The sequence below is a fragment of the Cupressus sempervirens genome, chromosome 6 (assembly GCF_028749045.1).
Source record: "Cupressus sempervirens isolate cs-2001-9-10 chromosome 6, ASM2874904v1, whole genome shotgun sequence".
Classification (NCBI taxonomy): domain Eukaryota; kingdom Viridiplantae; phylum Streptophyta; class Pinopsida; order Cupressales; family Cupressaceae; genus Cupressus; species Cupressus sempervirens.
The window spans coordinates 668236284-668264197 of NC_143123.1; the positions used below are offsets into that span (position 1 = coordinate 668236284).

Consider the following 27914-nt stretch of genomic DNA (forward strand, 5'->3'; position numbering starts at 1 on the left):
CGGTGCACGCTTCTTCACCAAAATTGATTTATGATCCGAATACCAACAGATCAGGATGAGAGCAAAGGACATCGAGAAGAAAGCCTTCCGATGTCACTATGGTCACTTTGAGTTTATGGTTATGCCATTTGGGCTAACCAATGCACCTGCCACATTTCAAAGTTGTATGAACTTGGTGTTTAGGGGGCAATTGAGGAGATTCATCTTGGTCTTCTTGGATGACATCTTGGTCTTCAGTAAGACCTAGGAGGAGCACTTGCAGCATGTGGAGGAGGTGTTATCTATTTTGGATAGAGAGTCATTGTATGCCAAGGAATCAAAATACGTGTTTGGCATGATCGAGCTCCTTTACCTTGGGCATATCATTAGTGCCGATGGTGTTTGGGTTGATCCTGAAAAGATTAGAGCTATTGTGGATTGGCCTACTCCCACAAACCTCACACAGCTTAAGGTTTTCTTTAGTTTATGTGGTTTTTATAGGAGGTTTGTTAGGGGATTCTCACAGATTTCCGCACCTTTGACAAATCTTACCAAGAAAGGAGCCTTCACATGGACAGAGGCAGCGCAGGGATGTTTTGACCACTTCAAACAGGTGATGTCATCTTGTCCAGTTCTAGCTCTACCTGATTTCACAAAGCCATTTGAGCTTCAATGTGATGCTTCAGGAGACAAGATAGGAGCAGTATTGATACAGGAGAGACACCCCATTGCATTCGAGAGTAGGAAGCTCCGAAGAGTTGAGAGGAGTTATTCTATCTACGATAGGGAAATGTTGGCCATAATGCATGCATTGGTCAAATTCCAATCATATTTGGTAGGTGGGCATTTTGTGATCAAAACTGATCGCAATAGTATTAAATACTTCATGAGCCAGCATGATCTTAATGATCGACAACAAAAATGGGTTACTAAATTGCAGGCTTATGACTTTGATATAGAGTTTGTCAAAGGTAAGAAAAATGTGGTGGCTGATGCTTTATCTCAGAGACCTCACTTATGTGCTCTAACAGAGGTTTCAGGAGATTGGGGAGATCGAATTGTAGCGGAGTATGCAAGAGATGATTGGGCTTCTGGGATAGTTATGGGCACTATTCAGGATGACAAGTATGCGGTGTTGGATGGATTGATTAGATTTCAAGATAGGGTTTATTTGATCCCTACATCACAGTCTAGAGAGGAGATTCTAAGGGCGTTTCATGATGCACCTGTAGCTGGGCATCTAGGGGTCTTTAAGACCTATAGGCAGATCCAAGAGCAGTTCTCATGGAGATGGCTCAAGAATGATGTTCAAAAGTATGTCAGGGAGTGTGCAGTTTGTCAGCAGATTATGGGAGAGCACACATTTCTTGCAGGTTTACTACAGCTCTTGCCCATTCCGGATAGGAAATGAGAAAGTATTTGTATGGAATACATCACTAATTTACCACGAGTGCAGGGAAGAGATTGTATTTATGTGGTGGTAGACAGATAAACAAAGTTAGCTCACTTCTCCACTATTCCTTCTACTTATAAAGCAACACAGGTTGTAGATTTATTCTTCAGAGAGTTCTTTAGGTTGCATGGGATACCAACAAAAATTGTTAGTGATAGGGATAGCAAGTTCATGAGCGCCTTTTGGCAGGAGTTGTTCAAGTTGTGCAGTACAAATCTTACACGTAGTACGAGTTACCACCCTTAGACAGATTGGCAGATGGAAATAGTAAATAAATGGGTGGAAGGCTATATGTGGAACTATATGATTGCACAACGGAGAGCGTGGGTCAAGTGGTTATACATGGGGGAGTATTGTTACAATACCACATCACATGACCATCAAGATGACTCCATTTATGGCATTGTATGGGTATGAAGCACCCAACTTTATGGATTTAGTTTTGGGGAACAACCGAGTGCCCAAAGCCAAAGACCTGTTGCAGGATAGTCAAGATATCCTAAGAGCACCCAAGGAGAACATACAACAGGCTCAAAATCAGCAAAAGTTGTATGCTGATCAGCATAGTGTAGAGCGTAGTTTCGAGGTAGGATATGGTATATTTGAGGCTATAGCTGTATAGGCAGTCATCGCTCAAGAGGAGCAGAGTAGAGAAGCTGAAGCCTAGGTTTTATGGTCCCTACAGGGTGATTCACAGAGTGGGAGAAGTCGTCTATGAGCTTGAGCTTCCAGAGGGCAGTCGGGTGCACAATGTATTTCATGTGTCGATGCTTAAGAAAGCCATTGGTCAGAGTGTAGTTCCTTCTACAAATTTACCCCCTTTGGATGAGGAGGGGAAGCTCGTGTTAGTACCTGAGGCTATTCTGGACACCTGAGAGAGTAAACTCAGAACTAGGATAGTGAAGGAGTATTTGGTCAAATGGGAAGACTTGTCGGAGGAGGATGCTGCATGGGAGAGAATAAGTTATTCAACACGCGCTTGAGGACGAGCAATTTCAAGGGGGCAAACTGTAATGTCCCCACTTTAGCAGTCGAACAAGTTTGTGTGCATTAGCCTAGTTCTACATGGTCCCGAGAGCTAACGAAGGGTTTAAAGGGATCTTAGAGTGTTTTGGCCTAGTCATCTCTAGTTTGGGCCAAAACGGAGTTGATTTACTTAGTTTCTGGCATACTTACTATTTTTAGTAAGTTAGCAGGACACAAGGGAGGCTAGTTTTGGTGACTGAATTTGATACTCCACGGTGAGAGCTTTCCAACAAGCTATTACTCGTGCTATTCGAAGTCCGATAGCTAATATATTTTTATGTTTGAAGTATTATTAAAGTAACAATTCATTTAGTTGTAAAATATTAAGGTGTTACTTTAATATTAAATTTTATGGGAATGTGTGCAAATCAAAAGGGGCGCCTAGGGAGACATAAGTGATTATTTTAACATGTTTTATATCACACATCTTTTATCCCACATTGCTCATGTGAGTGGAATGGACCCTTGGAGAAAGAATAAAAGGGAGCGTCAGTGGTTTCATTCGGTAGGTTGAATATGAGAAAAAAATTGATGTGTGAGTTGCAGATCCGTTCTTGGTATTAGAGCACGTCTATCTTCTCTTGTGACATTCTAGATGTCATTCCCTTGGGGTTTGGCCTTTGGAATTCATTGCTATCAGCTTCAATGACAAGCAGATTGGGTGCATTTCCAGCTATAGGTGGATTGGGTGTTTGCTCATATCATTCTCACTTCTTGTCTGATGCTTATGCCATTGTGAAGGGATGATTTTATGAGGGTCTTGGACTAATTGAAGACAAATTTTACTGTATCAACACTGTAGCACGACACTTCATATTACTGCAGCAGCAAGATGGGAAGTCATTACTGGAATACTATGTGATAATGCTGGAGTAATTAGTGAGTTGAAAAGTTTTCTATGTATTTGATTTTATTAGTTTGAAAATTAATATTATTTCATTAGTAGTTCAATCTTTAGTTTGCATATTATTAGAAATTCCTTCTTGTTCATGTATTTGTGGTTTCAAATCTATGCAAAGACATAAAAAACAAACAAACATTTTATTTCTAGCGCCATAAAAGGGTTTAAACATTTAATGGAGAAATTAAGAGTTGGATGCAAATTATTTGACTCAATTCCTATCATCAGTTGGTTCAGTTTTTGGGCATTTCTAGGGTGTCCATTACACAATACCAAGAAACTCTTGATATGCCCAAAGTTTGAACAAAACATTAATAACTTTTAGCAGTCCATGCCATTTGAGTTTGTCTCAAATCCTGATAGTCATCCTTCTTGGGTTTCAGATAACACCATGTTTGTATTTCTCTGCAATTTTCTCACGTCCATGAAATACAGAAATTAAATAAGGCACCTATTTGTCTTCCACAACCTACAAATTATATACATTATCGAGACAATTGAAAGAATGAAATATTTATTTGAATCACATTTACAACAATTTCCTTCATAAATGACAAATGCAAATTATTGCTCATTAATTCTCACAAAACATTAGAAATAGAGTATTTATACAAAATGTTTAACCTCCATACTCTGTGCACGGACATATTATTTCAATCCCCTCAAATAGCCGATATTATATGAGAGTCAATGAAATACTAAGATGCCATCCTTAGTCAAAATTGCCAATTATAAATTGGGTCCCACACTTAATAAAACCCCAACCTTGGCTATATATTATAATCGCCACTTAGTAATGCATTCTTCATTATAAATTTTAAGAGAGATTTCCTCAACAATGCTAATATTTAATCCATCCTTTCATGGCCAATATACTCAGGACAAAACAAGTCCTTGGAATATAATAATTAACTAGACATACTTATATAATAAAACACCCACAAGAATGGTTGCCTTTTCTTTCTTGACAATTGCAAATAAATCAATTTATAGATCCAAACTTTAATAATGGGTTCAATGGTGAATTCTCATGTAGATCCACCTCTCACCAAAGTCAGGTTTATGTCCAGCCTTCAATCAACTTCTAAAGAGTTCGATGAGGCTCCATTATTATTTACCCCTACTCTTCTTAGGTCATATATGCTTTGATACCATGTTGATTTTGTTGGCAGTGGGCCAATGTCCCTTACAAGGTTTGTGACATGGCTTAATCGCCTCCTGTTGTTCTATAAACTATTGGTTGTATTGGGTATTGATAAGTCGATCTTTTGGTGTAACGACAACCCTATCCTTTCTAACAATTGGTATCAGAGCTTGGTCACAGGTTTGAATCCTGCAAGCTACGACGAGTGACGCTAGGAGGGGGATTGTTAACAGTGGGCCAGTGTCCCTCGCAGTGTTTGCGACATGGCTTAATGACCTCTTGTGGTTCTATAAGACTATTGGTTGTATTGGGCATTGATAGGTTGATTTTTTGGTGCAACGACAACCCTGTCTTTTGTAACAGATTTTATAGCAGAAATAGTGCAATACAAAGTGTAGATATTAACAAATACAAGATAAAAAATTTACCTTGGGACAACCCTCCAATTTTGGAGGAAAAACCCAGCCACACTGAAAAGAATACTTTATTAAATAATATAATAATAGTGCAATTTTAAAATACACACTGAAATTTGCAAATATATATGTCATTCATATGAACTAAGCACAAAGCATGTCATTTAAACATTATAGAATCTCAACATACACCATTTGAATGCCATCTAGGAAATAATAATTGACTCAGTACTCAATTGCCAATGCATATCAATATGTGAACAAAAATATAAGTTTAGTAGTGAGCAATATCATAGAAATCTGGAAAACTATACATGCCCAAAGGCTAGAGGGATGTCATAAAGTTTCATCTTCATGTTTAAGTTCAACATAAAAAACAATATATAGAAAAATGAAGTAGACAATTGCTCCTATACTTGCATTTGGACTGAATTTCCCTCTCATGAAGGGTCTCAATAAGAACAAGAAGATTTATACAATCCATATGAAATTGCTCAATTATGCTTTTGGATTTGATTGTGTGAGTATTTTTTGCATCAACAGAGTGTGATTCGAAACGTTGATGCAAAAATACTCACACAATCAAATCCAGAAGCATAATTGAGCAGTTTCATATGGATTGTAGAAATCTTCTTGTTCTAATTGCTCCTATTCTGTTCTGCTACAGGAAGTGTATGTTAGAGTAATTATTTTGTTTCACTTTTTAATTAGATCATCTTGATTTAGTTAATTTAGTGGTTTATTACTCTATTTATTAAGCTTGCTTTTAGGTGTATATAGTTAATATTTTATATTAATTATAATGCGCAAACCTAGTTTTCTTTCCTTAGGGTTTCCTTTTTAGGGTTTCGTGATTCCTTTTATAAGGATTCACCTCTTTGTATTTTTTCATTCACTTATTGGATCATTATAGAGATTGCTCTTTCCATGTCCATAAGATGTCTCTGGTCTTTTGGCCTCCATAATTTTTTCTTGCTTTTGTTCTTTGCTTTTTCCATGTGACAGGATTATGCATGCAAGTGTTCTTGGGAGATTAGTTTTTCACCTAATCTAACATGGTATCAAAGACATCTTGCTGTTCGTGTTTTGTTGAAGTGTTTTAGAAGCAGGAGGTTTTCAAGGGTTTCAGAAGCTTTTTATGTGGATTTAGGAGGGACCTTTGTTTCTGGTCACTCTGGGCTCAAACGGACATCACCGTTGCATTCAGAGAGCCCAAAAACCCCAGAATCCATATAAAATTTGTCTATTTTGGATACCGTGGCTCTGAGGCAATTTTTTTTTGGTTTTCAGTGCTGTACAAGCACGAAAATCGAGAATTTTTTTTAAAAAAAATCATTTTTTTAATGATTTTTGTTTTTCTAAACGCAAACAGTGTATTTTGAAAGGCGCCACCGGCAGCGCCTCCAGTGTGCCCGCGCTCTGCCCGCCATTGCAGCAGACTCGCCATCGCCCGCCGCTGCCTGTTGCTGCTACGCCGATCGTGGCCTCCGCTCCGCTTCGCTGCAGAGCTCTCCGCTGGCCTCCTCCGGCATCCGCTGCCCCGCACGCCACCCATCACGGCCCGCGCTCCGCCGGCCACTGTGCACCACCTCCCGGTCTCGCTCTGCTCCGCCCTGTTGGCCCGGTGGGTTTTTAAGCCCCGCGGCGGTCACATGGGTGACTGGGAGCCCCGGATCCAGCCCCTTGCACACGCCATACGCCCAAAGGCTCCATTTTTTTAAGCACTTTCTAACCCTCCTGCACTGTTTTTGCTCTATCTGGAGCATACGGGGGTCTTTTTTAGACTTCTTTACATCGTCAGAAAGCTCTTTCCGAGCTCTTTTTGATTATGGAGGTTAGGGTTTTTGGCTCTACTATTTTTGACAGTGTTTTTTGCTGTCAACGGTGATTTTTTTTTTTTTCCTTTCGGGAGCCATTTTTCGTTCATCCGGACTCCTTTTTGGGCTCGCCAAATATTGTTGGAAAGCTGGTTCTGTGAGTTATTCAGTTGCAGAGGTCCTTTATCCAGATTCTGCTCCAGGTTCTTTCTTTTCCGAGTTTTGCACTTTCACACTCTAGCAGATTACTTGGATTCTACAGGTCTTGGGATCTCTTCTTCTGTTCTTTTGGCTCACTCTTCCTTTTGACTTCTGAGCATTGCATGCTTCTCTTCTATTGCATTGTTTTTTCTATAAACGCACTGAGATAAAGTGCCTGCTTTAGCATATCTGGGATCTTGTACACCTTGTGTTTGTACTCGCACTCAGTTATAAAGTGCCATGGGGGGTCATGATGTTTTGCTATTTTGTGCTCATCCACCTTTATCAAGTGAATGTTTCTTCCACGACATTAGCCCATGCTGTGTGTCGGTGACACCACCCTTTATCTTGTGCTTGTACTTCTATTGAATTGTTGGTGTTCCTGATTCTTCTTTTTGCAGATGTTTTTGGCATTGCATTTTAGTGTTCCTGTCACCCCTCCCCTTGTTCAGCATTATGGGGGGGGTTCACCTGTTGGCTCTATTGCTTCCTTGGTTCGATTGAGTGATCTACGTATTCAGTTTTTGTTCCTATGTACTAGGTGGATGCAATGGCTAGGCACCTATGCATTTCGGTGAGATGGTTCATCTACTATATAGACACTGATTCATTCCTACTTTTGGAGGTCACCTCTTCGATTGATTAGCTCTTCAGAATTTGTCTTCTCTACCTGGTCATGCACTATTTTAGTGGGGGTTCCAACAGTTTCTTCTGACAGTGTTTGTAGCTTCATGCTTCAGAGATGCTTTATGCTCTTTCTTGTTCCTTTCTTTGCTATCTCTTTTTTGAGAGGGGTTTTTCCCATTGGGTTTTCTCCTTTGTCTCTGGTTTATAGAGATTTCCTTGTATTCGGTACCTGATCAGGCCTTGTTGCTGGGACCTATTTTCCTACTTTCATAGCTTTGCTAGGTTAACTTCCTCCCGAGCTTCGCTTAAGGGGGGGTGTTAGAGTAATTATTTTGTTTCACTTATTAATTAGATCATCTTGATTTAGTTAATTAAGTGGTTTATTACTCTAGTTCTTAAGCTTGCTTTTAGGTGCATATAATTAATATTTTATATTAATTATAATGCGCAAACCTAGTTTTCTTTCCTTAGGGTTTCCTTTTTAGGGTTTCGTGATTCCTTTTATAATGATTCACCTCTTTGTATTTTTTCATTCACTTATTGGATCATAATAGAGATTGCTCTTTGCATGTCCATAAGATGTCTCTGGCCTTTTGGCGTCCATAATTTTTTCTTGCTTCTGTTCTTTGCTTTTTCTATGTGACAGGATTATGCATGCAAGTGTTCTTGGAAGATTAGTTTTTCACCTAATCTAACAGTGTAGTCTCATCCAATGGAACCCCAACCAATCCTAGTGCTGTCCATCCTCATCTATTTGAGCCACATCCTTAGGCTCAACATCCCATCACAAAGTTGGAGTCTGCCTATACTCTATAGTTTGACGACCCGCAAGTCGAAGAGCATGATGCATTGCCACTAGCTTCTCAGCACATTTAGAGGTAAGTCTACTCCTCTTGATGGAGTGGAATAATGAATATGTTGATCAATCCCTCTCTGTAGCCGAGGAACTAGCAACTTGTGCAAGGAAGCAAGGAGTGACAAGTATTTTCAACTCTGGTGTATCTCTCCCATGCCAAGTACAACATCCAATAGGATCTTTTTGTGCCAAAACCACTCTATCCAACCTCGCTTGTGTCTTACTCAAGTTTGGGCCATGAAGGTTGGTGAAATCAAGGAAGTGTGCATGAAGAGTAGAGGCCTCTTGAGCCGAATACATTTTATAAATGGCTCTTGTGAAGCCATCCAATACCTCAGGATCATCACATGGGAGGCCCCTTCCACTCAACTCTACATACCACTTGAGATTTAGAGCAAAGGCTACGATATGAAGAGGGGTATTTATTATGTTCCACCTCCGCATCACAATAGGCCTAATATGCTTCTCATAAAATCCCAATGTAGGATCTTTTGCTGCAACAATTTTCTTCATCTACAATAGGTGCTGTGACAGAACAATTGTATCTACAAGATGCAAACAAAAATTAAAATCAGAATTAGAAATTTTAAGTTAGTTTGAAAATCAGCAAGCAAGAAACTAACTTTAATTTAAAAATCAGCAACTTACTTCATTATGGGCCACCACTTGTTATCAAGGATCCGTTGCTTCACCACTTTTCTTTCAGAGGACTTAAAATTGGACCATCGTGCCCACTTTGGATTTGCCACCATCAATTGGAGGGCCTCATGCACCTCAATCATCCTCTCTATCAAGATGAAGTATGTGCAATACCTATAGATATTTCAGACAATTATAAATCAAAATAAAGTCAAACATTAAACATATCACATGTAAGTTTGTAACAATTGTAAATGAAAATAAACTTATAGCAAACTAAACTATAATAGAAATTGACATACCTTGTCTCGGTTGATTTGAGGAACTCTTGGAAGCCAAAAATTCACCTCCTCTTTTTGCAAAATGAAAACCTTAGCCTACTGCTATAAACTCAAACTTCACACGCAAAACAAAACAAATGTCAAAAACAGCCTCATGTGGTCATTTTTGACCTTTTAGGGCTATTGGGGAGATGGGACCTATTGGATGCCCAAGCATATGTACAACAATTTATGGTTTTTGCTTTTTTTTTTGGGTTTGGCTGCACAAAAGAAAGGGGATGGAGGATTGTCCTCAGAATGGACAAGGGATGTTTGTGGTGTCCCCTTCCATACTGGGGATGCTTGTGTGCCCCTCTTTTTTCCACTAGAAGTCCCTGGGTTTCGAGGACATCTCTTGGCTTTTTTGGGAAATTAGGGATGTGGGTGTCCCTCCATCCCAGGGACGCCCCCGTTTCTGAAACATAGTGTTTTCCTTAGAGGGGGGGGGGGGGCGGGGAACATGTCCCCAGGGAACATAGTTTCACATAGAATGCACACGATAAAAATAGTACAAAATACACTCAATAAACACAATGCAAAAGCTATACAATGGTCACTGCTAAACACATGCAACAATCACTGCCTAGTATACATACAGTAATCATTGTTCAACTTTCCTATGATAATCATTGCCTTGCATGCATACAATAATCACATCAATGAATACCAACAAACGTCTCCATAAAGAACACTTACTGTAAACATCGAATGTCAATGATGTAATGTCCCCTGGTAATGTACATTCAATTATTATTTAAATTAATCTCAATGGTTGTATCCTAAGTTGATTTGACATGAAATGCATTGATTCCTTATAAATATTTGATACAAGTAGCCCAACAATCATCATTTGTATTGCATATTAATTAATTTAAGCTCGTATGCTATCTATATTTCTTGTTGTTAAGCATGATCTGCTATTACTTTTTGATGAGGAAAGAGGGAGTCTACATACAATTCAAGGCGCTTAGAACACTTGATAGATTCTCTTAAAGTTTACATATCCAAGCCCTCTCTTGGGACTTTTGTTGTCAAGGCTTAGAGGGTCGTTGAGCCCCACCCTATTTTGGGAACAATACTTTTGGGATTTAGATTGTCATTCCTTGAGTTGCTTTAGCCTTCTCTTTTCATCACTAAGGTAATAACAAAGTCATACTTCTATAGACACACATATATTAATCAATATAACTATCCTTAGTCTCTAATATTATAGATTTAAACATAGCTAGAATCCTAATGTCTTACATAGTGGTATCCCCACCTTACAAAATTGTGACAAGAATACATACTTGTCGATGGAATCGATTATGAAATAACCATCCGATCCTTATATGTTCTAACCCTTCTATCTTATATTCTTTTCAGCCTTCCATTTCAGAAATATGTTAATTCACGAGTGATGTTATATGTAATACAAATAGTCACAGGTACTATATATATAAACGAAGCAATTACAATATTATGTATTAGTGTATTCTCGTATCAGTGATCGCAGCCTAGAGTTACAAATTGCTTTATTGTTCTTTCTTATTCATTAGTGATAAACTGTAGATAACCATATACATATTTATAATCTGGAACCGATTCCTCTTTCTTATTTTTCAGATCAATTCTTATTTTTAATATTCCTTTCTATTTCTTGACGTTTTATATTTCTAGATTGAATGCCTCTTTTTCTTGCGCGTCTTTGGAAATCTTCTTAAATGACAATATACATTCTCATAGGTGGAGTGATGGAGTGCAATGCCCTAGAACATGTCTCCTCTGTCGCACTCTTCCATTAGATCAACACATTCGTTTGTTGTTTAACCTTGTTTATTACTTGTGTTCACCCATAATAGACTCATCCATAATATATGACATGCTCACGTAGAAGTCTAGATGGTTCATCCAAATATAAAAATTGCTGCTCACTAATGTTACCTTAGCGTAATTTATTATTATCACAACATCTCAATGGGATAACCACTTAATGAGTAATATGCTAGATGGAATGCTGTGAGTATGTTCATTAATTCATAGATTAGTGTTTTTAATTAATTAATCAAGAATGATAATTAACTTTGTTAAATATTAAATTTTATTAATTGATGATTGTATATAAATTATTATCCAATGAATAATCAATTATCAATGTTTAATTGATATATATATATATATATATATATATATATATATATGGGTTATTACAGTCCCTCTCTCCTAAATTTTCTAGTCCTCAAGCAATTTAAGGTTTCAGAGTTCAAAACTTTTTGCTTGTTCCTAGCTTGTGTCTTATTTCGGTAGGCCTTTCCATTTTATTAGAAATTAAAAATGGTCTTATTCCCCTTAGCCTTCTTTTTTGGATTTTCTTAATTCACCTCCTTAGAAGCTACTTCTAATTGTTGGGCTTGGCTTTTACATTTATGGCTAGGTTCTCTTGTTTCCTTGCATCTAGAATGTGTTCTTTTCTTAGGGAAGTGATGTCCTTTTTCCCATGACTCTTAACATGTGAAGCATAAATTCTTTCTCATTAGTTTGTCTTTGCAATCTAGATCATTCTTCTCATGGGCACCACTTGTATGATCATTCAGGCCTTTGTTATTAGGGGATGATATTTCTACATTTAGGGTTGTTTCTATTGCACCATCCAACATAGTTGGTTTGAAAGCAACCACCAATCCCTTTATTGATTCTTTTAATCCATCTGCAAACATATAGGTTCGGTTTTCCTTCTCTAACCTTGTGACTTCTGTTGAAATTCTTTGGAGCCTACAAATGTATTTATCCACTGCCCCTATTTGCTTTTGTTTAGTTAATATTTTGAAATCATTTTGGGGATGTTTACGGTCGAACCTTTTAATTAATTTCTATGAGAATTCCTTATAAGAGGTTATGTTTTTGTATCCTTGGTTGCGGACACCATTGTGCCACCAATCATGGAATGCTTCTTCCAAGTTAAGGATGCCAAATTAAATTACATCTTTTGTCATGGGATTGAGGATCAAGTAAGTGTTCAATTTTTATAACCATCCAAGGGCTGTGATTTTGCCAAATCCATCAAAATTTGGAATGGTGACCTCATTTGCCTTGTGTTTCAAGTCCTTGTTAGGTTGTAACCTTTCTCTCGTAGGAGCTTCCGATCTCTTTGTTTCACAACAATCTCTAAAATATACACTTCTCCTTTTTGTAGGACTTAATTTTAATTCTTTTGTACTGCTAAGGAGGTGATTGTTCCCTTCTTCCTCTCTCAGTGTATTCCTTCTTGGTACGAAGGGTAGGTTTTTAATTCTTGGTGTGGATGTCTTATTGTTATTTTTTCGAATGATTTGTATTGATGTCCTTTCACTAGGATGTGATCTATAAGATCATTGATTGGAGCATTCACATTTTTCAAGGCTTCCATGAGGACTTGCACTTTTTCATTTGGTTCAATTAATGTTTTGGTTGTTATTTCCATCAATGTCCTCATCTCTTTGCTGATTGGTTCACCCATTGTATTGTTTGATTTTGGGTTTGATTTTGTTACTGGTTTCCTCCTTTCTCTTTCCGATACCCTTTGAGCTCATTGACTAGTTTGCAATAAGTATTTTCCACAGGGTGTCGGGACGGAGGCTCTAATACCAATTGTAATGTCCCCTGGTAATGTACCGTCAATTATTATTTAAATTAATCTCAATGCTTTTTTCTAAGTTGAATTGATAGGAGAGCACAATGATTCCTTATAAATGTTTGATACAAGTAGGGACAATCGTCATTTCTATCGCATATTAAGTAATTTATGTTCGTATGCTATGTATATTTCTTGTTGTTAGGCATGATATGTTATTGCTTTGTCATAAAGAAAGAGTAGGTCTGAATACAATTCAAGGTGCTCAGAGACCACTTGATAGATTCTCACAAAGTTTATAGATTTAAGCCTTCTCTTGGACATTTGTTGTCAAGGATTAGAGGTTTGCATATCCCCACCCTATTTTGGGATCTATCCTTTTAGGATTTAGACTACCATTCCTTGAGTTGCATCAATCTTCCTTTTTCATCACTAAGGTAATAATAAAGCTCTCTCTCTCTCTCTCTCTCTCTCTCTATATATATATATATATATATATATATATATAAACTATTCTCAACCTCTAATATTTCAAATTCAAACATAGCTAGAATCCTATGTCTTACATGGTATCCCCACCTTAGAAAAGGAATACATACCTGTTGATGGAGTGGATTCTGAAATGACAGTTCAATTGCTTCTTGGTCTTAGACTTTCCGTCTGATCCTTATATATTCTAACCCTTTTATTGTATATTTTTTTCAATCTTTCATTTCAGAAATATTTAAATTCATGAATGGTGCTAAATGTAATACAAATAGTCACAGGTTGTGTCACAGGATTCGGCGAACTTCGTGTATGAAGTTTGAAATTTGCCGAATTCTTATAAAATCTAAAAAGTTTGTTCGAATTTGCCTTACAATTCACATGGAACCAGACTAGGACATTATTATTAAAATGTATTACATAACAAAATGAATCATGCTTCGCCATCAATGTTTTTCATAATCAACTGGATTCCATTAATTTTGTCAGAGGGCTTTCAGAGGTTTGAATGGTAAACGAATAGCCATCGTCCATGTAGGTGAATGCATCCTATGTTGAACAACCATTGCAGGACACCTGTCTGGTTTGACGCATTGAATCATTGATTCCTTGCTGGGCAGAAAAGAGAAACATTTCTTCGGAAGTGTTACTTGTTTACTTGCATGAACTCAAAGTGCCAATGAGAGAGGGAGATTGATTATTCATATACTAGCAAATCAATAGTATAATATGTTTAAGTTTTTTATACTGTATTGAGATTTAATAATACTGTTCTGTTGCAATAATTTTATTTAATTAGTATATTTAAAATTTTAATGCAGTCTTATTTTATTTTAATAAAGAATATATTTGATTATTTAATTTTATAATATAATTTAAATTTATAGTATTGATAACATATTTTGACAATTTAATGGATCTAATGTTTATATACTTTTTAATTCAAATTTGCGAGGCAAATTTAATGTTGATTTTTTTTTTCTAATTTAAAAAAAAACTTTGTCAAACTTCATCCAAAATTTATTGTTGTCAAACTCCAACTCAAAACTTGTGACTTAGGTTAGAGGTACTTTATATATATTCTAAGTTACTATAATGTTCCTATGTCTCTCTGTATTAAAAAATGTTGAAATTTCATGGAAGATCACCTGAATATGGATGTTAGGCGCACAGGAGGGTAGAAGACTGGCCGTACGACTGATTATAGATGGCATATGGTATGTCTTGAGCCGTACAGAGCAATCCTTAGCAAGTCTGTACGGTGGAGATTAATGTACGATTATGTTGAAGAAGGCGTACGGTGAATGACTTAGTAGCCTTACGGTGAAGGAAGGTAGGTTTGTACGGTGGCAACACAACTGTCGTATGATGATGGTGGCAATCCGTACGGTCTTGGTATGAGCTGGGCGTACAGTGAGCAGTCCGTACGGGGTGTGTTTCAGAAGCAAGGTAAGTCGTACGATGGCTTAGATCAGCTGTATGGTTAGAGTAGGAAGCTGTACGGTGACTTAATTGAGATTTCAGAGACGTACGGATGGATGGAAGATGAGGGAAGTCAGGACGGATGGAGAGTGGAGCAGAACACACAATGATAGGAACACAATGTTGCATGTACATACACAGAATATTGATTAAGCTACACAACAGGAAAGAGAGTCGAATGCGAATATTGATTTCCACCAGAAGATAATACTCCGATTTGCCAGATACAGAGAGATGAACACCAACGAAATAGGGTGAGGGCTGAGTCCCACCGAAACCGAGCGAGCCAAATAGGGAAGGTCTTTCACTTCCGAAATGGCGAACAAATTCCGAACTCCAACAGGAATCCGCAGTACAGAGAAAATATGATCCAAAAACATACCTATCGACTACTATGAGCCGTGTTTAAATACCCATCAGGAAAAGCTTTTCGAGGGTGTACAAAGATTAGCCGACGGCGACACAAACTACTATGACAAAATTAAATTTGGGTCCGAGTTAAATTAAACAATCAGCCCGTTACACAAAAATAATTAAATACATTTATTTCTGTTCGAGAACATTACAGTCCTCCCGTCTCGAAATTTGCTTGTCCTCAAGCAAATGTAGTGTCAGATGTGTTCGCCTTCCCACGTTGCATCGTCTAGCGATAGATATCGCCAACGTACCAAGTATTCTCTCACCGTTCGGTTACGCAAGAATTTTTCGCGTACTTCGAGAATCTCAGTAGGTTCCAAGATGAGTTTCCCCTCCTCATTGAGTGGTGGAAGATCTGTAGTGACGGAGATGTTTTGCCCGATAGCCTTCTTCAGACAAGAAACGTAGAAGACATTATGAATGTGACTACCTTCGGGAAGCTCCAGTTCGTATGCTACCTCACCAATGCGACGGATCACGCGGTAGGGACCATAAAATCGGGGCTTTAGTTTCTCCTTCCCTGTTCCCTTCAGTGAGGACTGTCGATAAGGCTGTAGTTGGAGATAGACCAAATCTCCCACTTCAAAACTCCTCTCTAATCGATGTCTGTCAACATATACCTTTTGTCGGTTTTGTGCCTGCTGCAAGTTTTCTTTCAAACTCTTCAGAATGTCTTGTCCTTCCTAAAGCCAATCCTTCGCCTTTGGAGCGCGACTGTCGCTCAACACTATATCGAGGAAGGAGAGTGGTTCGTGCCCGTACAGAGCCTTGAACGGCGTCATTCCGATCGACATGTGATAAGTGGTATTGTAGCAGTATTCTCCGAGGTGAATCCATTTCACCCACGCGCATTGTTGTGCCGAGACATAGTTCTGTAGATAACCTTCGAGCCATTTGTTCACAATTTCAGTTTGGCCATCTGTTTGTGGGTGGTAACTTGTGCTCGGTGATAGTTCAGTTCCTGCCATCTGAAACAGTTCTGTCCAGAAGATACTGATGAAGTGTCTAACCCAGTCGCTAACGATGTTTCGGGGTAACCCGTGTAGGCGGAAGACTTCTTTGAAAAACAGATTGGCGATCTGTGCAGCCTGAAGGTCCGAAGGGATGGCGAAGAAGTGAGCGTACTTTCTCAATCGGTCAACTACCATGAAGATGCAATCCCGTCCATTCACCTTGGGAAGACCTGTTATGAAATCCATTGATATACTTTCCCACTTATGTTCGGGAATTGGCAGAGGTTGTAGCAGTGCAACAGGAAGAGTGTGTTCGGATTTGTTTTGTTGGCAAACAATACATGCTCTGACATGCTGCAATACATCCCCTTTCAATCCCTTCCATGAGAATCTCTCTCGCATACTTCTGTAAGTTTTTAGGAAGCTGGGATGACCAGCTAGAGGGGAGTCGTGCACGTGCTTCAGGATCTTTTTCTTCAACTTTGATTCAGGCACTAGGTAGATCCGATCCTTATAATAAATGATATCATTCACCACCTTATAACAATCATCGTGGATGTGACCATCCATTATCTCACAAGCAAAAGTATTCTTGGAATATTCCACCAGCAATTGTGCCTTCCAATCAACTGAGATTTGCTCTAGTGAGCAAATGTTTGGTCTTCGGGACAAGGCATCTGCAACAACATTGTTTTTCCCCTTCACATATTCAATATCAAAATCAAAAGATTGAACGTTGCTTACCCATTTTTGTTGCCGTTCGTTCAGATCCCGCTGCTCCAGGAAATATTTCAAACTGTTGTGATCCGTACGGACAACAAACTTGGCACCAACTAGGTACTGCCAAAACTTGGTCAGTGTGTGAACAATGGCCAACATTTCTTTATCATAGATGGAATACAGGCACTCGGCTGGTGTAAGCTTCCTGCTCTCATAGGCGATGGGGTGTCTGTCCTGCATCAAAACTGCTCCAATGCCTTCCCCTAACGCGTCGCATTCCAAAATGAATGGTCGGGTGAAGTTGGGCAATGCCAACACTGGACAAGTGATCATGGCCTCTTTTAACCTATCAAATGTGAGTTGCGCTTCTTCATTCCACTGGAAAGGCCCTTTCTTCGTTAGATTTGTTAAAGGTGCGCTGAGCTGAGAAAAACCCTTGACAAATCTCCTGTAGTAGCTGCACAATCCGAAGAACCCTCGCAAATCTGTGAGTGATTTCGGGGGAGGCCAATCGAGGATAGCTTGGATCTTCTATTGATGCACTTGAACCCCATATTGACTGACAACATGCCCCAAGTACAATATCTCCGTCATTCCGAACTCACATTTGGATTGTTTGGCGAACAAGGATTGTTCTTCCATGATACTCAAAACCTCGTTCAAATGTTTCAGGTGTTCCTCCCATGTTCTGCTATAAATGAGAAGATCATCAAAGAACACCAACAAATACTTACGCAACTGCTTGTTAAAGATGCAGTTCATGCATGACTGGAATGTAGCAGGCGCGTTGGTCAGCCCGAACGGCATGACCAGGAACTCAGTGTCCGTAATGGGAACGGAAGGCCTTTTTCTCCACATCCCCTTTTTCTCCACATCCTCTTCCCTCATTCGGATCTGATGGTATCCGGAACGGAGATCTATTTTTGAGAAATAGACCGCACCATATAGTTCATCTAGCAGCTCATCTATCCTCGGAATGGGATACCTGTTCTTTATTGTTCTCTTGTTTAGTGCACGATAGTCCACACACATACGCAACGTTCCGTCCTTCTTGACCAACACCACTAATGATGTGAACAGGCTAGAACTGGGACGGATCCATCCCTTATCAAGTAACTCTTGGATCGTCCATTCGATTTCATCTTTGAACTTTTTCGGGTGGCAGTACAGTGTGGTTATAACAGGTTTCGCTCTTGGTTCCAACTCTATTGTATGTTCAAATCCTTGATGCGGCAGTATGCCAGGAGGAATATCTATGAAAACCCTTTCATGCTTACTTAAAACATCCTGAAGCTCTTTATCCTGTGGAGGTGTTCGGTGCCCCTTAATAGGTTCCTCTGAGATGAAACATTGTGCAACCCACGCAACATCATCATGCCGTAAGATTGCCTCCATCCGATGCGCAGACACTTCCTTTGGTCCTTCATTTGCCATCCCTCGGGGGACCACCTTCTTCCCATCAGCCACGAAAGTGAAGTCCATTCGCTTGAAACTCTGAGTGTATTCATCAAGCGTCTCCATCCATTGTATGCCGAGGATGACCTCCATGTCGGCCAGATCCACTATGAAAAAGTCCTTTGTCATCGTGTGATTTGCCATCGTGATGCTCAGCTGAGGAACTAGGTGCATGCAGGGCAGGAAAGTCCCTCCGGCAACTTTGACCTAAAAGCCCACGTGTGCTTCCATTGGAAGATTTCTTCGCTGTACTAAAGATGAATTTATGAAATTCAATGTAGCTCCGCTATCCAGCATCACTGTAATCCTTTGTCCTTGAAGGGTACCTCGCACACGGAAAACTGTGCACCTCGGACTGCCAGCCAAGGCAATGGATCCTCCACGTTTTATTAAAGCAGCAATCCTCTCCGTATGGTTGAAGTTGGCCATGTCAATGTCATCGCTAGGTTGGATGTCTTCTACTGACGTTTCCTCTCAATCCTGCTCAGCTTCTTCATTGGACATCACTTCGATGTAATGAATTTTCCCTTTCCCGAGACATCGGTGGCCAGGTTCCCAAGGCCCCTTGCAATTAAAACATAACTTCTTTCTTCGGAGTTCTTGTCGGGATGCTTCATCCAGTGATGGCCTCTTGGGTGGAGGTTTGTCCCTTGGGAATCTCGGCGGTTTCAGATGTGAATGAATCCGAGAGGATGAGGATGATGCTGACAACAACACCATGCTTCGTGCCATACTGATTGCTTCTGTCAAGGTTGACGGGTTGAATCCTTTCACCCAACCTTTCAGTGGTTCTGCCAGTCCATCCATAAAGAGAACGACTCGCCTTCATTTAGAAATGTCTGTCACCAACACAAAAAGTCTCTGAAACTCTGCGATGAACTGATCTACTGATCTTGTTTGCCTCAGCTGTGCCAGATCTTTGAAATTGAGCTCGGGGTCTTTTTCATCAAATCGTTCAATTAGTCTCTTCATGAACTCAGCATAAGTCTTTATTTGATCATGCCCAAGAGCGATAGTGTCGTGGTGCCACCATTTGTGCGCAATGCCCTCCAAGTGTAACGCGGTGAATTTAATTGCTTCTTCTTCGGGCATAGGATTTAGCTGGAAGTAGGTGTCGGCTTTCATTACCCATGCCTGCGCTGAAATGGAGCTTGAACCGTCAAATGGAGACAGGTTCACCTTACTCAATTTTCTCCTTAAGTCATCGTTAAAATATCCTCCTTTGTTTCCACCTCCTGCGTATCTCATTCTTAGATCTGCGTAATCCTTGTAGGAGATGTCTTCTTCAAGATTTGCATTCCGCCAATCCTCTCGTATTTCGTCGAAGGTTGGAAGTCTCTCTCCGTGATGTGTCTCAGTCCGTGGTGGGAAAGTCGGCATGGATGGTCGAGAGTGTGCAGTGTGAGGGTGTGATTTGACTGCTACCGAATCTGCGCTATGTCCATTCGGTTCTCTAGAAATTTTGTTTTCCGCCAACTTTTTGAGAGTTTCTTCCATAAGCCGCTAAGTATCAGTGATCTGTGCCTGGTTCTGCGCAATATCCCTCAGAAGTGCAATGAGTTCAGCACCTGTCAGTTCCCGTTCTCGTTCCTGTTCTTTAGCCATTCGATCAACAGAATGCGTCCTTCGCTTCCGGCTATAAACTCGCATTGATCGATCACAGGCTGGCAGGATCGATTGCTTTGATACCACTATAATGTTCCTATGTCTCTCTGTATTCAAAAATGTTGAAATTTCACGGAAGATCACCAGAATATGGATGTTAGGCACACAGGAGGGCAGAAGACTGGCCGTATGGCTGATTACAGATGGCGTATGGTATGTCTTGAGCCGCACAGAGCAATCCTTAGCAAGTCCGTACGGTGGAGATTAATGTACGGATGTGTTGAAGAAGGCGTACGGTGAATGACTTAGTAGATGTACGATGAAGGAAGGTAGGTCCGTACGATGGCAACACAACTGCTGTACGATGATGGTGGCAATCTGTACGATATGCTAGCAGACCGTACGGTCATGGTATGAAGCTGGGCGTACGGTGAGCAGTCTGTACGGGGTGTGTTTCAGAAGCAAGGTAAGCCATATGGTGGCTTAGATCAGCCGTACAGTTAGAGTAGGAAGTTGTACGGTGACTTAATTGAGATTTCAGAGACGTACAGATGGATGGAAGATGAGGGAAGTCAGGACAGATGGAGAGTGGAGTAGAACACCACACACAATGATAGGAACACAATGTTGCATGTACATACACAGAATATTGATTAAGCTACACAATAGGAAATAGAGTCGAATGTGAATATTGATTTCCACCAGAAGATAATACTCCGATTTGCCAGATACATAGAGATGTACACCAACGGAATAGGGTGAGGGCTGAGTCCCACCGAAATCGAGCGAACCAAATAGGGAAGGTCTTTCACTTCCGAAATGGCGAACAAATTCCGAACTCCAACAGGAATCCGCAGTATAGAGAAAATATGATCCAAAAACATACCTATCGACTACTACGAGCCGTGCTTAAATACCCATCGGGAAAAGCTTTCCGAGGGTGTACAAAGATTAGCCGACGGCGACACAAACTACTATGACAAAATTAAATTTGCGTCTGAGTTAAGTTAAACAATCGGCCCGTTACACAAAAATAATTAAATACATTTATTTCTGTTCAGGAACATTAAGTTACTAGATTCTCTCCAGCAACCCTCAAAATCTGGTTTGATTCTGTATAAACTGTGGTCCTTGTCAAATTCGCTCCAAATTCATTTTACAAAGCCATAAATTTGCTGCAAATCCTGTCAGAGGAAACCGATCAGAATTTGGAGCAAATTTCAAAGAATTTGCTGCCCAGTGGCTGATCTCAGGATGAATTTGGTCTTTAAACAATTATTTTTGAGTTTTTTGAAGTGCTTTTTGCCTAATTTGGTCTATTTGACTTTTCAACCCTAAAATTGACCACTAAAAAGGCCAAAAAGATGGTTTATATGTCATATGTGGATTAAAGAAAACTTGTTTATAATGGAAATCCAAATTGACAATAGTTGAAATCCAAATTCATGATTATAGAGGAATTTCTTCAAAAAAGCTATGATACCTTTGAATCTAGGGCTTGAAAGTTTGAATCTTAACTTTTGGTTTGGCTTTAGAAATTTTCTAACAAATACAAAAAAAAATTCATGTTACTTCACTTATCTCTGACGATTCCTTTCATTCTCAAACTGCTCCCTTGATCTGGAAAACATATTCCATGCATGTGACCAAGCAAAGTGTATCATGTTGTATGTATGGCAAAATGATGCAATTAATATCCTATTGAACTGAAACATAGATATGGTGGTGTACTTTGCTCTGTTGCTTTACTATTAGCAGTGTATGGACTTATTTGTTGTTGCATATATACTCACACATATATATTTAAATAAAAAATGATTTTGTACAGATATATAATAAGGCAATAACAATATTATGTGTTAGCGTATTCTGATATTAGTGATCACAGCATAGAGTTACAAATTACTCTATTGTTCTTTGTTATTCGCTGGTGATAGACAGTAGAGAGCTATATATATATATATATTTTTTTTTTTTCTCTTTTTTCTTTTTTTCTTCTGTCTTATTTCTCAGACTGATACTTCTTTTTTTATATTCTTTTCTGTTTCCTGCCGTCTGCCATTTCTAGATTGAATGTCTGTTTTTCTTGTGTGTCTTTGGAAGTCTTCTTAAATGGCAATATATATTGTCTTAGTCGGAGTGATGGGGTGCAACCCCTGAGAACATGTCTCCTTTGTCATATCCTTCCATTAGATCAACACATGCTTTTTTTTCGTTTAACCTTATTCATTACTTGCACTCATCCGTAATATATGACCTGCTCATGTGGAAGTCTATGTGGCCCATCCAAATATAAAAATCACTGCTTACGAATGTTACCATAGTGTAACTTATTATCATTGTAACATCTCAATGTGATAACCACTTAATAATAATATACTTGATGGAAATGCTGTGACTATGTTCATTAATTCATATATTTATTAATTAATGAAAATGATAACAAACTTTGTTGAATATTACATATTTATTAATTGATGATTAAATATAAATTATTGTTCAATTAATAATCAGTTATCAATATTTTACTGATCAAAATAAAAAAATAAAAAATCAGTTATCAATATTTATTTGATATATTATATTTATTATGGACGGGTTATTACAAATGATCCTCAATCTGAATGATGATGACCAAAACAAGAAGACCTGTTCATAACCTGTGAGTGTTGGAAAATATCCATCATAATAACAACCATCTCCATGTCATACACAAGATGATGCCTTCCATTTTTGTTTGCTGTGACTTCTCAACGAATCCACCGAGTCTATTCAAATACTCCATCACATGAAATATGAAGCATCTATACAATACCTTTGACTGACAAAACATATGAAGAAAGAATCACTGGCAAAAGAATGAAAAGATGAGATTGATATCATATATGGCACAAATAATGCAGAATCAGCAAACTCAATTCTGGAATGGTTAACTCAGACAGAGAAGGCTATCACAGGTATAACAGATAGCTCGTGTAGCTACAAACTGACAACAGACAACAGTGTGTGCATGTGTGTGTGTATTTTAAAAACATATTAATATAGTATATGATTTTTTATGTTTATATAACTTTTAATGACAACATTAATGGTGAAATCAGAAAATGTCTTGTCTAAGACACAAAACAAGCCTACAACACTTTGATGCATGTTTGAAACATAGATTCAACTTAGTGCCAGCTTAGAGACATAGATACCCATTGACTTTGTAACTTGGATTTATAACTTTTCTGTCTTAAAAAAACATTGACTTGTGTTGGTTTTTAAAATATTCCACAATGTTTTAGGGACAGGGAGGGGGGTCTACGGGGAATTTATTTTTGGAATCTTTCCGAGAAGGCCAAAAACAGGGGGATGCGTTCTCATGTAACATTGAAAAATATAAATAGGGTTATCAAAGGTGCGATGTTTTGGACAATAGTTTTCTCCGTGGTTTCTTTATGGAAGTGAACAAATCATGGTCAGTAGTTCTGCATTTCCTTTTTCGTTTTGTATTACTATTTTGTGACTGCAACCTTTTGTTGATATTGTATAAGATTTTTCTGATCTTTATCAAATGGATTCAGTTACTTCAAGTGTGGTATGTTTTTGAAGATGCACTGTATAAAAATTCTCTGTTTTTTTTTCCTAAGTTGGAAATCCAAAATGACATTTGGCTCAAATAGTTTACTTCTCTCAGTGATGTGAGATTTAGGGTGTGATATATTTTTAATATTTCCACATTGTAATAACACTAATTAGAAAGGGTTGCCCAATATAATAATTGTTTTAGGTCAAAATTTTCTCTTAAAATGTTCTGTATCTCGTTTCCACATCTTGAAACTTGATCCATCCTTTTGCAGCGAGCTGCGATTGATGATAAGATAATACAGAGAGAAGAAAAAGAAGAATTCGAGGTTGGATCCATCCCTCTTTTCCAGTATGCTATTGCATTCTATGTTTCCTGATGGCCCAAAGATATTGCTGTTTACATTTTCAAGCTCCGTAATTCTAATCAACGTTATTCTTTCTAATTTGTTCCTAGCTGTTTGAAATTTCCTCAGGCTGAATTGAAGGCATCTCGGGAAGCTGCACAATGGAGGCGTTTACGAGGTATGATTCTTCAACACTAAATAAAGAAAGCCAAGCAAACTTTCTAGTGTAGATTGGGGGGAAGGGAAAGGGGAGCAGGTGAGGTGGACACTTGCAAGCAATCATTTAAGAAATCTATGCAGAAAGTGTAACTCTTATTATTTTCTCTACAAACTTGTCGTATGAACTCACAAGTATCTTTTCATAAGTAAATTAAGAAGATAATGTGTAGCCATTGATATAACAATTATGAGTGGTTGGTATGGTTTTATTTTGCCTTAAGGTATCGGAGCATTCCTGCCATGCTTCTTCTCTGGCTTTTGATGACATACTTATGTTGCTCTTGCACATTGGTTAGGTTCTTGTATGAGTGTCTTTCTCCCTTTTGTTTGGAACAAAGAACTGATCCTTGGTATATGAGGACTATAGTTAATTATGTACGTTCATGTATTTAGTATTGGCAAGAGGAAATCATTAGGGTCTGCTCATTTTTAGGCTTACTAACCTTGGTTGACGATAATTATATTGGTTCTTTTAGCTTGTAATCTCTCTTTTAGTGCTGGGTTTTTGTCTTCAGTTTTCTGTTGTTATTGCTTGAACTATCTTATCATATTGACAACCTTTTGTCATTTCTAGGTATAACATGACACTTGCATTTTTTTTATGGGTTACACTATATAACATTTGAGGTTCTACTCAAAGTTTCAATTTTCGTTGTTTTATTTGGGCCTTTAAATTTGCTGGGTTTTGTATTTCGTTTGCAAAAATTATAGAAATAACTCAATCTATTTTAAGTTCTTGTTCAAGTTTCACCCTCAAGCTTTCTTGTAGCATAGCATTCTTCATTCTTGCCATTTAATGTTGTGATTGAATATTGTAAGGTTGCAAGAAGATGCCTTTCAAAGATTGAGATGTGTATCCCATATTGGAAATAGATATAGAAACTTTTCTTGTTGCAGGGGTGTTTTGCCCATATTTCTTGCCATCTACTAGGTGATATCTCTCTTTCTCTCGCACGCATGCACACGCAGACGTCCATACGCACACACACACACTTGCACTCACACTTGCACACACACGATTAGGCTTTGTCAAGGACGCTTGCAATAATTATATAGTTTACAATTACGCTATGAAACATTTGAGTTTCCACTCAAAGTATCGTTTTTCATTATTTTGGTTGGCTTCTAAAAATTGTTTAGTTTTGCATTTAATTTGCAAAATTTAAAGAAATAACTCTATCTATTGTAAGTTCTCCTTTCAGTTTCACTCTCAACCTTTTTGGTAACATAGTATTCTTCATTCTTTCTATTTAATGTTTTAATTGAATATTATAACTAAGGTTGCAAGAAGATGTGTCTCAAAAGATTGAGATATGAAATGGGTATAGAGACTTGTAGGAAGTGTCTTGCTCACATTTCTCGCCATCTACTATTTGATACTCTCTCTCTCTCTCTCTCTCTCTCACACACACACACACACACACACACACACACACACACACACACACACACAATGCACATGCCCATGCACGTAGACACCCAACCATCTGTTGTGAGGTTTCAACACCACCCCCCCAAATGGGAACCCCCTCTTTCCACTTTGTTTTCCTAGCAGTCTTAGTTTAGTGGCAATTTTCAAGCCTTTGAGTTTAAGAGATGAGTTTGAGAAACTTTAGCTCGCTAGGGTATCAAGTCAATCAAGGATATAAGTGAGAATTGAGCCAAGCTATTCAAGTATGTGGAAATGAAGTCAAGAAAACTCTTGGAAATTCTTTGTTCGAGTAACAAATTTATCTTACAAAGTTAAGAAAAGTGATGGAGAAGAATATTGATGGAAGTATGTTGATTCCCAAAATTTGGTTTTGTTTGTAAGTTTTTTGGATCTCCAAAAATCTAGAATCTCCATTTTAAGTCCTAGAGATCTGAAGCCACTCTCATACTTCACGACAATATATACATAAAATATTACATAAAGGACTGATTCTTAAATGTTATATTTTATGTTCCGCCCTACCACTTGACTGCCCCATTTCTGCCCTACCACTTGAGCCTCCAAATTTTGCCTTGACACATAGCCCCTTCAATTCATATCATTGCCCTTAGGAGTAAATTAAGATCCTTCTAACCAATATTACCAGCCTCGGACTCGGCTCAGTCTTGATCAAGCCCAAATCAGGCTCAGATTCGGGCTTGGCGGTTGGACTTGGCAAGGACTTGGCATGGACTCTGCAATTAAAAACATATGAAATTTAAAGATTTTAAGTTTTTTTCATGTCTCATTTAACCAATTATCATCAAATACACAATAATTGATATAAATAGAAGCTACTTTGTACACATCCACAACTCTTCCTAGATCACGTAAGTGTAAATGCGAATTTTTGAAAGAAGTTACTTAAAGTTAAACTAAATAAGATAATAGAAATATAGTGTCCAATGTCTATAATATTCATGGAATATGCAATCCATTGAATCAAAAGTTCAAAACATATATCAAAATAAAGGCTCATAGTAGCCTATGCCCTCCTACGACTACGCCTAAGATAGGTCATGGAAAACTCTAGACCCATCATCTCTCACTGTGTGTGAAGTTGAACCTCAGTGACATGCTTATCATGCTCATCCTCCTCATCCTCATAATCCTCATCATCAGAGTCGAATCCATCACTCTCTACCTTAGGGTCCTGCACTAGGTCTCCTCATGCTCTAGCCTCCTCCACTGCCACTGCTTTTGCCTTTCAATCCACCTGATCAACCCACTCCAAGTTTTAATCACCAAAGACAAGATCATCAACTTCCAACTTCAATTTGACCTCAAATAGCCAAGACAAGTTGTGTGAGATAACACTGTGGAAGGCATGCTGAATCCTGAAATTTGGCTAAGCTTGGAATTTTTCGAAAACCCCCAAAATCTAGAATCTGCATTTCAACTCCTATGAACCTGAAACCTATCTCAAACATCCTGACAGTATCTCTACAAATGTAACTCAAAGTATAAGAAAGAAAATAAATGCAACTTATACTTAAATGTTATATTTGTATAAATCCTCCTGCCCCTGAGCTCAAAAACTATTATTTTTTGTTGGCTGATGATAGAGTCCGACCAACAGGACTCGACGAGTCACCTCCCTCAACGAGTTAGCCAAGACTTGGCTAAGACTCGACTAGGGCTTCCCTCAGGACTCGCCGAGTCCTTGCCAGACTCGTCAAGTCCTGTTATGCTACTTCTAACACTTTTCCTTTTAATTTTAGTTCATTTCAGTTGTGTCATTCAAAGAAGAAGCATCACGAGATTGCAATGTCCGATGAAGGAGTTCCAGTTAACATTGCAGAAGAACTGAAGAAAGATTCAAACGTGAGTCCCTTTGTGATACCAATGATACCAACATATCACATCAACCATTGACCTTATCCACATGTCAAGATGTGATAGTAAAGAATCTTGGAGTCACCTGTATAATCTTTCCCAATCTTAGCGTACATGGGATTTTGCTCAAGAAAAGAAAAGATACCTTGGTATTTCATTATGTTGTTAGCGGGGTCAAGCACACATCAACAAGTGGTAGCATTGCTAAACTTGTTTTAGAGGAAATGGTTATTATACTACATTTAGAGAGAAATAAGCATCCAAATCCCTACTAGATTGCTTGATTGTTGAAGGCTCTCAAGGTGGACAATCTCTGGTAAAGTTCAAAATTGGAAAGTACTATGATGAGGTATTATGTGATATTATGCCTATGGATGTTTATCATCGA

At 38.5% G+C, this 27914-nt stretch overlaps 1 protein-coding gene across 1 annotated transcript in view; it reads left to right on the top strand.

Annotated features, from left to right (window-relative positions):
* Positions 1 to 27914, top strand: part of LOC149553958 (DNAJ heat shock N-terminal domain-containing protein) — a 193998-nt gene that overhangs the window by 107031 nt on the left and 59053 nt on the right. Inside the window, exons 8-9 of the mRNA XM_089789292.1 lie at positions 23929 to 23982; positions 24130 to 24178. Coding sequence (XP_089645418.1) covers positions 23929 to 23982; positions 24130 to 24178 — 103 coding nt within the window. The remainder of the gene's footprint in view (positions 1 to 23928; positions 23983 to 24129; positions 24179 to 27914) is intronic.